The 13877-nt window shown below is 37.2% G+C and overlaps 1 protein-coding gene across 14 annotated transcripts in view; it reads right to left on the reverse strand.

The window, feature by feature from the left end:
- The window catches only part of CPEB1 (cytoplasmic polyadenylation element binding protein 1), a 110458-nt gene that overhangs the window by 49250 nt on the left and 47331 nt on the right, over positions 1–13877 (reverse strand). For 2 of the 14 annotated variants that reach the window (XM_059879424.1, XM_059879423.1), the window contains exon 2: positions 12128–12359. The exons of the other annotated variants lie outside the window; for them this stretch is intronic. In XM_059879424.1, the coding sequence (XP_059735407.1) occupies positions 12128–12251 (124 nt within the window). In that variant the 5' untranslated portion in view covers positions 12252–12359. The remainder of the gene's footprint in view (positions 1–12127; positions 12360–13877) is intronic. 14 annotated transcript variants of the gene reach the window in all.

Here is a 13877-nt window from a genome sequence, read left to right on the forward strand (position 1 = left end):
ATTAAAATAAGGGTTAATAATTTTTAAACCATTCAAATTTAATTTGCAGTAATGACTGGCAAGTTTATTCAGACTTATCTTCATCCTAAAATTAGAAAATCCTTTAATTAGTAAAAAAAAAAAAAAAAAAAAATCATTGTAGATCTTAGAATATAGTAGAAAACTACCAGTCTAATCCTGGGGGAAAAAAAAAGCTAAAATCCAGAAGAGAAAGCAAATTACCAGAGCACCAAAATCACCGATCCTATGAAGGTATCTGCCCATTCAGTAAAGTTTGCTCTCGGTTCTGAGACTTGAAGAGGCAAAGGGAGAGAAGTCAAGACCCAAAGCCTGTCCCAGCGGCAAGTCTAATAGGACACGGTATTTACTGAGCTGAGACCCAAGAGTACCTTAGGTAAAAATGAACCAGAAAGAAGTCAAGGCCCAAAACATCTCCCAAGATACTGGAAATTTAAATCTCAAAGGTGGACTGTGGCAGCAAATGAGGCACAGTTCTGCAAAAGTAAACTAGAGCATAGGACCAAAATATCCAAAATGCAAGGGAGAAACCGAAAAAAAGTGGGGGGAGAACCAAAGAGAGGGTGAGAGAAGGACAGAATGAGAAGGCTGAATGTATGTTTAATCAGACCCACAGAAGAAGAAAACAGCAAAATGAAACAGAGGAAATACATGAAGAGATAATGGCTATAAACTGAGTGCTGAAGATACCAATCCACACATATAAGAAGCCCAAGAACTCATAAGCAAGAAAACAAAAACAAAACAAAACAAAACAAAGATGTCATATGTAGACTAAAGTGTGAAACAGCAGAGAAGACACAGGGAGAATTAAAACAAACAGAACAAGAGATGGAGATGAAAAGAGATTTCAGAAAGAAAAGAGTGATTTGTCCAGGAAATCCGGAAAACCTGAAGATAAACATCTTATACAAATTGAATGAAAAATGCCAAGCAAGAATTCTATAACCAGCAAAAATAGCCTAAAAAGGAAGATGAAATAAAGACATTTTCAGGGAAAATAAAAGAGAATTCATTACTGGTATATTTACACTAAAGAAAACACAAAAGATGTTCCTCAGCCAGAAGGAGAATAGACCCACATGAAAGCACAGAAAATCAGAAAAATAAGCATGATGAAAGAACAATATATATGAGCAAGACTAAGTAAATAATGATTATGTAAAATAATTCCTTATGGAATTTAAAAATACATATACAATTAAAATGCGTAGTAGCAACAGCACAAAAGCTGTGGTGACAAGGTAACTGGAGTTCTATAAAGTGAAGTGAAGTGAAGTCGCTCAGTCGTGTCTGACTCTTTGTGACCCCACGGACTACAGCCCACCAGGCTCCTCCGTCCATGGGATTCTCCAGACAAGAACACCGGAGTGGGTTGCCATTTCCTCCTCCAGGGATCTTCCCAACCCAGGGATCAAACCTGGGTCTCCCGTGTTGCAGGCAGACGCTTTACCATCTGAGCCACCAGGGAAGTCAAGATCCTCCCATTTTCCAGAGGGGATGAAAGCACTAAATTTGTGAGATACTAATATGTCAAAGATATGTGATGTAATCCCTAGGGTAGCCACAAAAAGAACAGTAAAACAATATTTAATCACAGAAAGGATAAGTTTGAATAAAGAACACTTCATTAATGCAAAAGAAAGCCACACAGAACATGATGTACAAAGAGAAGACCCAATAAAGGTGATAAATTTAAGCATAAAGTATACTAATAGTTAGGGCTTCCCTGGTGGCTCAGAAGGTAAAGAATCCACCTGCAATGCAGGAGACCTGGGTTCGATCCCTGGGTTGGGAAAATCCCTTGGAGGAGGGCATGGCAACCCACTCCAGTATTCTTGCCTGGAGAACACCCATGGACAGAGGAACCTGATGGGCTACAGTCCATGGGGTTGCAAAGAGTCAGACACAACTGAGTGACTAAGCACAACACATATAATAGTTCAACTACAAATTAAAAAAAAAACAAACCCCAAACTTCAATTAAGACACCTTTTAGAAGAATGAGTTAAAAATAAAAATCTCAACTGTATTGCTGCTTACCAAAGTCAGGTCTTAAAAATATACAAGATTACTGACAAGTTGAAAAATGTGAGAAAAGATATGCCATGCCAGAATTAATCAAAGAAAGCTTGTGCAACTGAACAAATATCAAACAAAATAATGCTAAGGCAAACCATGAGAGACAAAAGAGGACATTTCACAAGTATAAAGGGGACAATCCCAGAGGAACAATTCTAAAGCTTACCAGTCTACAAAAATCTATAATGGGAAAAAAAAAAGATCAACAAACCTAAAACAAGAAGACAGTCAAGACTACAATAAAAGCTAGCAATTTAAACACATTTCTCTTGGCAACTGACAGAATAAGATGATCAAATGTAAGGATCTATAAGATTAAACATAAAATTAACAAATTTGGCTCAACATAAAACTGCATCAAATGAGGTCAACACACTTTCCCTATAACTGTACATACAGCCTCTAACAAAGGGCATAAAGGAAGTCCCAACAAATTCTGAAGACCAGAATCACACAGAAGACTTTCTATGAACACAGTAGAATTAAGCTAAAACCCCATCATGAAAAGACAACAGTAAGGGACTTCCTTGGTGATACAGTGGCTAAGACTTCGCTCCCAATGTAGAAGGCCTGGGTTTGATTCCTGCTCAGAGAACTAGATACCGCTAGCTGCAACCAAGAGTCTGCATGACAAAACTGAAGAACCGCATGCTGCAAAGACCGAAGATCCCACAGCCACAACTAAGACCCAGCACAGCTAAATAAATATTCTAACAGTAATTTTTAAAATAAGCATACAACAAAGTTCCAAATGGTTTGATGTTAAACCACACATTTCTGTAGTGTTAACAAGGTTAACACTAACAAGGTTCTGTAGGTTAACAAGATATTCAGTAGAATTTAGAAAGTATTTTTACCTGAATGAGAATTAGAAGACATCACAAGTCATAGAATGCACTTAAACCCACGTGCAGAAGGAAACGTACAGCCTGTGGTGCTAGTATTTGAAAGATCAAAAATCAATGATCAGGATGATGTCAGTGAAATGGCAGAGCAAGGACCTCTTGAAAATTCTTTCCTCCATATAAGCAGTGGCAATGTAACATGGAAGAACAAAACCTGACTCCATGTCGGACCTGTTTCTTCCACTTTAACCTTTGCTTCCTTTTGTTATTGATAACTCTCCTCACTGAAAGGATGCCGTCAGTAGCTGTAAGCATACATAATGGCCTGCCTCAGGGAACCCTGCCCTCCGCCTGATATTAAACTGAAGTGCCTTTGTTCAGCTCACAGGGAGACACCGTGGCCTTGCCCACCTGTGAGTGCCTGCAGGAGGAAGAAATGAACACATCCCCTTCCAGTGGTTGGCTAAATTAGGCGATACTTAGCAAGACTCATGGCCTTTTTACTTTACTTCCTCCTTCCCTTCTCTGTTCCCAAAGAACAACCTGGCATCCAGACTTTAAGTCCAGTATCTTCTCAGACACCCAGCTTTCCAAATACAGTCGCTATCCCTTGCCTCAACACCTCAACTCCTGATTCCTGGCCTGGTGTGTGGCAAGAAGACTGAGCTTGGACTTGGTGACAAGAAAATCAGCAGAAACTGTCAGATGAACTTTTTCAGAACTCTGAAAATTAAACAAAGGTTTGCAGGGATCGAAAACATGATTTAAATCGCAACTACAAAAGATCTGAAGCCCAGTAAAAACAGCACACTTTGTGGCTTTTTAATTTGGACTATTCCCATCTCCTTCTCCCTAGCTCTCCAGCAAGCTTGAAAACCAAGAGCTCAGTGTCACAGGGAAGATTATTAATAGCATCCTGGAAGCCACCAGAAGGGGCAAAACAGGACTGGAGCTCAAACCTCATTCCCAGAGGTTGTCATTACTTGATTTTTTCCGGTAGTTCTGTGGAAGTTTTCATTTTTCTAGGCTGTCTTTGGAGCTTACCAAGAATGAGTAAGCTTTCTCTAGGTTAAGTTTGTCAAACAATCAAAGGCAATTGTTAAACATCTGGTGCCTCAGGTAGTAAATAACAGTTCAGGCAAACAGACTACCAAAAAAGCTTACTGGGAAAAGCTGAGGAATAAGATACCCACAGGGGACTTGAAATAGCTCAACATGCTCCCGTGAAATCTGGAAGGCCCTAAGCTCTCAGTTCAATTAACTTTGAGGCTCTGCACCAGCAGGGAAGTGAAGGCTACTGTGGAGTCAATAAGCTGTAAGGCTCAGTGAGGAAGGCACTCTGGCAAAGACCAAGGGACTGACCAGTTCTAGGCATGTAAGGAGATTTCTGTCCAGTCATTAGCTGGCCACTAAAATAACCAAAAAGATTTCAGTGGACACATGAAGGAAAAAAAAAACCTTCACGGAATTAGCTGAGAAAAAGTCACTGAGTAACAACAAAGAGAACGGCAAACTCTGAGAACAGGTAATCTGATTTTCAGATTTGTCATTTAAATAATTTAGTGTCCCCCTTTCAATTCAAAATTTACAAAATATGCAAAGAAAATGTTTTTTTATCATTCACAGGGGGAAAAAAAAGAGATGACTTAGATAAGGCATTTCAAGTATTAGATCAAGACTTCAAGCAGCTATAATATTTTAACTATTTTTAAGTCTTTATTGAATTTGTTATAATACTGCTTCTGTTTAACTTTTTGTTTGGCCACAAGGCATGTGACATCTTAGCTCCCCAATCAAGGACTGAACTTGCACTCTGTGCGTTGGAAGGTGAAGTCCTAACCACTGGACCACCAGGGAAGTCCCTATGTTAACTACGTTTGAAGAGCTAAAAGGGAAAATGGCAGAAAAACTGTAGTGTAAGAACAATGTCTCACCTGTGAAAGGAAAACCAATATGGAGTTTGTACTGCTAAAGGAGCTGTCTACAACAGTGCCGGAGGCCACTGAGGAAGCGACTTACACATGCCTCAGCCTGAATAGAACCTGACCTTCTGACCATATTTTCTTAACACAGGCATCCAGAACATTTGCCCATGTTTCAACTCTAGATACTTACTGAATCCTCTAGACAGCCTATCCCTTAGAAGCAAATATTTCCTTTCTTGTGTCAGGGCCAATCACAATTTTTGCTAGACAATTCTGACAACCTTGTAGCCCTTGTGGTTTCTGCCATTGTCATCCCAACTGCTTCTCTTCTTTGGAACACTCTCAGTTTTACCTCAATCTGTGTTTCCTAAATTTCATTTACTAAGACTCCAAGTAAACTTTTATTTTTTCTTCTGTTTTTCTTGGCAGACATGCCAAACAAAAAACCACTAAAGAAACATAAATTACATATATATATATATATATATATAAAAAATATAAATAACCAATTAGGAATTGTGGTACTGACAAGTACAACAACTGAAATGAAAAATTCCCTACAGGGTCTTAGGACTTAAACAGGCAGAGGAAAGAGTCAGTGAATCTGGAGATTAAGTCCACTGAGATTATCCAGTCTGAGGAAGAGAAAGAGAAAGGAATGAAGAAAAAGGAGAAGTCTCAGATACCTTTGGGATAACAATCTAGAAGTCCCAAAAAGAGAGGACAGAGAAAAAGGGGGAAGAAGAATACGTGAAGAAAAATGACAAAAAATATCCCAAATTTGATGAAAACCAATTGATACATCCAAGAAACTAAATGAACAAGTAGGATGAACTCACAGACAACCTAACCCTAACCCTAAGACAAAGAGAATCTTGAAATGTGCAAGAGAAAACCAACTCATCATATAGACTCCATAAGATTAACATCTGATTTCTCATAAGAAATCATGGAGGCCAGGAGACAGTAAGACAACATATTCACAGTGTTAAAATAACAAACTCAACCAAGAATTCTATGGCCAACAAAACAATCTTTTGAAAATAAAAATATTCCCAAATATAACCAGAAAGAGTCTGTTGTTAGCAAACCTGCCCCTACATAAATACTAAAGGCAGTCAGTCCTTCAGATTAAAATGAAAAGACAACCAAGACAGTTACTTTAACCCACACAAAGTAACAAAGACATCACAAAAAGCAACTACATAGGTAAATGCTAAAGATACCATAAAAGTATTTTTGTTTAAAATTTTCTCTTATTAAAAGATAACTGAATAAAACAGTAATTTTACATCTGTGTTGATGGGCATACAATGCATGTCATGTAACTTGTATGACATCAGCACAGAAGAGGGAGGGAATGCAGCAATACTGGAACAGAGTTTTTACATACAATGCAGGGGTTAACCTTCATATACCTTCTATTCAGCCCTCCATCTCCATGGTTCCTCCACATTGCCAGAATTCAACCAACATTGAAAAATATCTGCATATGAATGGACCCATGCAGTTTAAACCCATGTGCAGGGTCAACTGTACTACTGAAATTAAATTATTATTAATCTGAACTACACTGTCATGAATTCAAATGCTAGTTGTACCCTCCAAGGCAGCCATTAAGAAAATGACTCTGAGAAAATAACTCAGACAATACCATAAAAGGACTTCCCTGGTGGTCCAGTGGTTAAGAATCTGCCTTGCAATGCCAGGGACACCAGTTCAATCCCTGGTCCAAGAAGATCCCAAAGCCACTGGGCAACGAGGCCTGTTCGCCACAACTACCGGGCCTGTGCTCTGGAGTCCATCAGTCGCAACTACTGAAACCCAGGCACCATGGAGCCCATGCTTCGCAACGAGAGAGGCCACCACAGTAAGAAGCCCGTACACTGCAACTGGAGGGTGGCCCCCCCTGTCTACAGCTAGAGAAAGCCCGCCTGCAGCAACAAAGTGCAGTCAAAACAAAAATACTATAAAGGACAAGGAAATTAAAATGATACACTAGAAAGTATCTACTTAAAGCAGTTAATGAGGAATAGAGAAAGAAAAAAACATGATACCTGGAAAACAAACAGCGGGATGGTAAAATGTATACCCTGCTGCTGCTCTTTAGTCACTAAGTTGTGTCTGACTCTTTCGCAACCCCATGGACTTAGCCCACCAGGTTCCTCTGTCCAGGAATTTTCCAGGCAAGAGTACTAGCGTGGGTTTCCATTTCCTTCTCCAGGGCATCTTCCCGACTCAAGAATCAAACCCATGCCCCCTGCTTGACAGGTGGATTCTTTACCACTGAACCACCAGGGAAGCCCTAGATGTATATCCTACTTTACCATTAATTACATTAAATGTGGACAGACTAAATTGTCCAGTTAAAAGATTTTTTTAAATGGATTTTAGAAAACCATGATCCAAATATATGCTGTGGAGACACTTTAGGTTCAAAGAAACAAACAGGTTAAAAGTAAAAAGATGGAAATACATACATACATACATACATATATATATATATATATATATATATATATATATATATATCCTGCAAAGAGCAACTAAAAGAAAACTGAAGTGGCTACACTAATATCAGAGAAAATAAACCGTGAGACAAAAATTGTTATTAGAGACAAATAAGGACGTTTTATAATGATAAAAGGGTCAATCCATCAAAATATAGCAGTTATAAACACAGATGAACCTAAAAGCAGAACACTAAAATATACGAAGTAAAAACTGACAATTGATAGGATAAATAGGTATTTCACAGCAGTAGTTGGAAACATCAATACCACAATTTCAATAGTGAAAAGGACAAGGAAACAGAAGATCAGCAGGAAAAAGAAGACGTGAACACTATGAACCAGCTAGAACCAAAGCCATCCCTAACACACTCCATCCAGTAACAGCAGAAATCACAGCTTTCTTAAGTGGATACTGAACATTCTCCAAGACAGACCAAATGTAACTGCATAAAACAACAACAAATTTGAAAGGCTTCAAATCATACAAAGAATATTCTCTGAACACAATAGAGTCAGATCTGTAAAAGAAAAAAATGGAAAATTCATGAATATGGAAATTAAACACAGGCAGTAGCTCAAAGAAGAAATCACATGGAAAAAACAAAATGAATGAAGAAACAAAACATTAAAATTTAAGTCATACAGTGAAAGCAATACTTGAAAAGTTGTAAGTGCCTATACTAAAAAAGACCTTTAATGAATTACCTAACATTATGCCTTATGGAACTAGAAAAACAGCCAGGAAACAAACAAAACCAAAAAGCAAGCAGAAGAGACAAAGTAACAAAGATTAAAGCAGAAATAAAGACTAGAAAAACTATAGAGAAAAGTCAATAGAACCAAAAGTTAGTTCCTTGAAACACTTGCAAAATTGACAAACCTTAAGCTAGACTGATCAAGGGGCGGGGTGGGGAGGATCAAGGACTCAAATTACTAAAATCAGTAATGAAAGTGACAACATTACTACCAACCTTAAAAGAAATAAAAAGGGGTTATAGAAACTAAAAGAGGTCACTATCTCTTGTATAACTGTATGTCAAATTAGAAAACCTGTTTGAAATAAATTTTTACAAAGGCACAAATTACTGAAACTGATATAAAAAGAAATAGGCAATTTGAATATATCTACAATAAACAAACAACCTGAACAATAATCAAAAAACTTCCCACAAAGAAAAGTCCAGGGCCAAATGGCCTTATTGGTGAATTCTTCAAATTCACCAATTGAAGTATTCTTCAATTCTTAAAAAGAAATTACAATTCTTCATAATTACAATTACAATTCTTCATCTTCCCACCCAAAAAAAGGGAAGAGAAGAGAATACTTAACAATTCAGTCCTGAGGTCAGTATGCCCCGATAACCAAAAGTAGACAAAGACATCACAAGAAAATCAGACCTATAGCCCTTACGAATTTAAACACATAAATCCTTCACAAAATGCTAGCAAAACAAATGTGGTAGCATATAAAAAAGATTACACATCATGACCCAATCAGACTTTTCCCCAAAATGCAAGGCTGATTCAACACTTGATAACTGATCAGTGAAATATACCATACTAGGACAAAAAGTACTTAATCATCTCAATAGACCCATAAAAAAATATTTAACAAAATAAAACACCCTTTCCTGATTTAAAAAATTCCATAAACTAAAGACAGAAAGGAACAATCTCAACCTGATAAAGTGAAAGTGAAGTTGCTCAGTCGTGTCTGACTCTTTGTGACCCCACGGACTGCGGCCCACCAGGCTCCTCCGTCCATGGGATTCTCCAGGCAAGAACACCGGAGTGGGTTGCCATTTCCTCCTCCAGGGGATCTTCCCTACGAGGGATCGAACCTGGGTCTCCCGCATTGCAGGCAAGTGCTTTACCTCTGAGCCACCAGGGAGGCCCCCAAAACCCCATATCTAACCTTATATTTAATGGTCAAAGACTGAAAACTTTCCCCATATGACTGGAATAAGACAAGAATACCTACTTCTTACAATTCTTATTCAAAATTGCATTGAAGTTTCTAGTGAAAGCAATTGGGCAGCAATCTAAGTAAAAGACGTTTAGATTGGAAAGGAAAAAATAAAACTATTTGCAGAAGACATGATCTTAGATAAAGACAGTCCTAAGGAATCCACAAAAAAACAATTAGAGCTAACACTCAGTTTAGCGAAGTGGCAGGTATTAATACAACATCAATACATAAAAATAGTTCTATTTCTATACACTAGCAATGAATAAACTGAAAAGGAAATTAAGAAAAAAATTTCATTTACAACAGCATTAAAAAAAAACTTACAAATAAAGTACAGAGACATACATAGAAAACTATAAAGCACTGCTGAAAAGAAATTAACAGTATCTCATGCTCACTGGTTGAAAGACTTACTATTAAAATAGCAACAGTTTGCAAATCAAGCTATAGATCAAAGTCTCAATTGCTTGTTCTGCAGAAATTAACAACCTGGTCTTAAAATTCATATGGAAATGTAAGTGACCATGAATACCTCAAGCCACCTCAGACTTGTTGGAAGACTTATATTTCCCAATTTCAAAATGTACTACCAGGCTACAGTAATCAAGACTGTGTGGTACTGGCTTTATCAATGGGATAGAACTGCAAGTTCAGAAATAAATCCTGGCATTTATGGTCAACTGATTTTCTACAAGAATGCCAAGATCATTCAGTGGGGAAAGAATATTCTTTTCGACAAATAGTTCTTGGACAATTGAGTATCTGCAAGCAAAAGAATGAAGTTGGGATGCTCATCCTACAACACATTTAAAAATTAACAAAAAATGGATCATAAAGCTAAATGTGATAACTAAAGCTAGAAAACTTTAAAAGACAACATAGGGATAAACCTTTGCAACACTGATCAGCCAATGGTATCTCAGATATGATACCAAAAATACTAACAACCAAAAAGGGGCAAAAATAAACAAATCAGACTTCATCAAAATTAAAAACTTTTGTGCTAGGAGAGAAGACACTATCAAGAAAACGAAGAGACAAGCCACAGAATGGAGAAAATATTTGCAAACCATACATCTGGTAAGAGTGCAACATCTAGGCTATATAAAGAACTCAAAGCTCAACAGTAAAAATAAATAAATAAATAAAATTAGCTAGGGATTTAAAGAGATATTTGTCCAAAGAAAATACAAAACAGCCAATAAGCTCAACATGATTAGAAAAATCAAAGTGACAATGAGATAAAACGTCACACCCACTAGAATGGCTATAATAAAAAAGATAATTAAGAGTACTGATGAGGATATCGAAACCCTCATACACTGCTGGTTGGAAAGGAGAATGGGGCAGCTGCTTTGGAAAACAGTTTGGCAGTTTATCAAAAAGTTAAGCAGTGAGATACTACATGATCCAAAAACTCACTCTAGGTATGTTCCTAAGAATAGTGAAAACATTTCCATGTAAAAACTTCTGTATAAATGTTCTTAACAGCGTTATTCATAATAGCCAAAAGCAGAAACCACCCAAAATAGTCATTTTGATGAATGGATAAAGAAAATGTGACAACTCCATATTATGAAATATTATTCAACCAGAACAAGGAACGATGTTCTGATTCATGGTACAACACGGATGGATGTTGAAAATACTACGTTAAGTGAAAGAAGCTCAACATAAAAGACCAAATAGTCCATCATTCCACACATGAAATACTCAGGGTGGGCAAATCCATGGAGATTAAAAGCAGGTTAGTGGTGCCAAGGTATGGGAGAATGGTAGATAGGAGTGACATTTAATAGGTAGGGGGTCTTCTTTTTGATGTGATGAAAATGTTCTGGAACTAAGAAACGAATGATACGGTTTCACAATTTTTTGAGTACACTAAAACCACCGAATTGTACATTTTAAAATGGTCGACACATTATATATGTGTCGGCCGTTATATATAGTATCTAAAATACCATACTCTAAGTACGTCCTCTTCAAGAATTTAGAAAAACAATGAATAAAGCCCAAAGAAAGCAATAGGAAGAAAAGAAAAAAAACTAACTGACATATAAAAATACATCAGCGTGGGGTACAAAATTCAAAGCCAAAAGTTCATCTTTAAAACAATTAACTAAAAGGAAAAAAAAGTACAGCTTATCATTGTCAAGATGTCAGTAAATATACTGGCAACAAAATGAAATAGTGATCTACTGAACGGAAGAAAGTATTTGCCAATCATATATCTGGTAAGAGGTTAATATTCAAAATACACAGAAAATATATACAACTTAAAAGCAAAAAAAAAAAAAATTTTTTAAGAAAAAAATGGGCAGAGGACCAAAACAGACATTTTACAGAGAAGATACACAGTTGGCCAAAAGGTCTATGAAAAGATGCTTTACACATCTCTAATCATCAGGGAAATGCAAGCCAAAACCACAATGAGTTATCACCTCACACTTGTTAGAAGGGTTACTATCAGAAAGATAAGAAATAATGAGTGTTGGTGAGGGTGCAGACAAAAGGAACCCCTGTGCACTGTAGGTGGGAACTGGCATAGCCGTCACAGGAAACAGCATGGAGGCTTAAAAATTAAAACTGGAACTATCATATGATCTTGACATTCTATTTCTGGTTATTTATCTGAAGAAAATGAAAACACAACTTGACAAGATACGTGCACCCCCAGGTTCACTGCAGCATTTGTTACAAGAGCCAAAATATGGACACAACCAAAGGGTCTATCAACAGATAAACTGATAAATACAATGTAAATAGAATATTCACCAGAATATTGCTGCTGCTTAGTTGCACAGTCGTGTCCCACTCTTTGCGACCCATGGACTGTAGCCCACCAGGCTTCTCGGTCCATGGAGATTCTCCAGGCAAGAATACTGGAGTGGGCTGCCATGCCCTCTTGCAGGGGATCTTCCCAACCCAGGGATCAAAACCAGGTCTCCCACATTGCTGGCGTATTCTTTACCGTCTGAGCCACCAGGGAAGCCCGAATATTATTCAGCTGTAAAAAAAAAATGAAATCTTGCCATTTGTGACAACATGTATGGAGGGCATTATGCTAAGGGAAATAAGTCAGACAAGGACAAGTATCACATGATCTCACTTACACATGGAATCTAAAAATGAAAAAAAAATATTGCCACCAAGTTCACAGATACAAAGACAGATTGGAGACTGTCAGATGTGGGGTGGGAAGAAATGGGGAATGAGTGAAGAAATGGGCAATTTCCAATTACAAAATAAGTCAAAGGGATGTAATGTACAGCCTGGTATCTACAGTTGGCTCAGCAGTAAACAATCTGCCTGCCAAGGAGAAGACTTGGGTTAGATCCTTGGGTCAAGAAGATCCCCTGGAGAAGGAAATGGCAACACACTCTAGTATTCTTGCCTGGGAAATCCCATGGACAGAGCCTGGTGGGCTACAGTTCACAGGGTTGCAAAGAGTTGGACATGACTTAGTGCCTAAACAGAGGCAGCAGCACTGCATATTTTAAAACTGCTAAGAGAATAAATCTTAAAAGTTCTCATCACAAGAAAAAATTCTTTAACTATGTATGATGATATGTCACTTAGACTTACTGTGGTGATCACGTCACAGTATATACCAATATCAAATATGTTATACACCTAAATTTAGTAACATTGTAAATGTCAATTATACCTAAGTAAAAGGAAATAAAGAATACTGGTAACTTTAAAACAAAGAATAGCTATTATATATAAATTTATGTCAATGAACCTGAAATTTTAAATGCAATGGAGAAATTCCTAGAAAAACTCAACTTACCAAAACTTAAAAGAAACAGAGTATATAAATAATTCTTTATCTAGTTAAAAAAAAAAAACTGAACCCATAATTTAAACCATTCCCTCAAAAAATAAACAAAACACTCCAGGCACAGGTTGTTTCCCCAGTAAATAAAACCAAAACTTAAGGACAAGTACTGTAAATTGTACAAACTTTCTCCCAAAGAACAGGAAAAAAAGGAACTTTCTCTTTCGTTTCAAGAGGCCAGTATAACCCTGATACCAAGATATTTTAAGGAAGGAAAATTACAAGCTGATCTCAAATGCATTAACACAAAAATCCTAAAGACAACATTTGCAAATCAATTCCAGCAATACACTAAATAAACTACTTAATCACCAAGTTGTGTTTATTCCAAGCATGGTTTAATGCCAAGTTGGGTTTACTTGGGTATTCTTTTCTAAACGTTATCTACACGTGTTGTTTTGTTTTTAATTGCTTTAAATCTTTTGGCTCCGCTGGGTCTTCACTGCAGCACGCAGGCATCTCTTGTTGCGGGTTTAGTTATCCTGCAGCACATGGGATCTCAGTTCCCCAACCAGGGATGGAACTGTATCCCCTGCATTGAAAGGCAGATTCTCAATCACTGGCCCACGAGGAATGTCCCAAACCCACATATTTTTTTTTTAGAATGAGAAAATTCAAATGAACAGATGCAGAAAAACCTGAAATCATTTAACATCCAATCATGACTTTCAAAAAGCCTTCTCA

Source organism: Bos taurus, chromosome 21 (assembly GCF_002263795.3).
Source record: "Bos taurus isolate L1 Dominette 01449 registration number 42190680 breed Hereford chromosome 21, ARS-UCD2.0, whole genome shotgun sequence".
Taxonomy (NCBI): Eukaryota; Metazoa; Chordata; class Mammalia; order Artiodactyla; family Bovidae; genus Bos; species Bos taurus.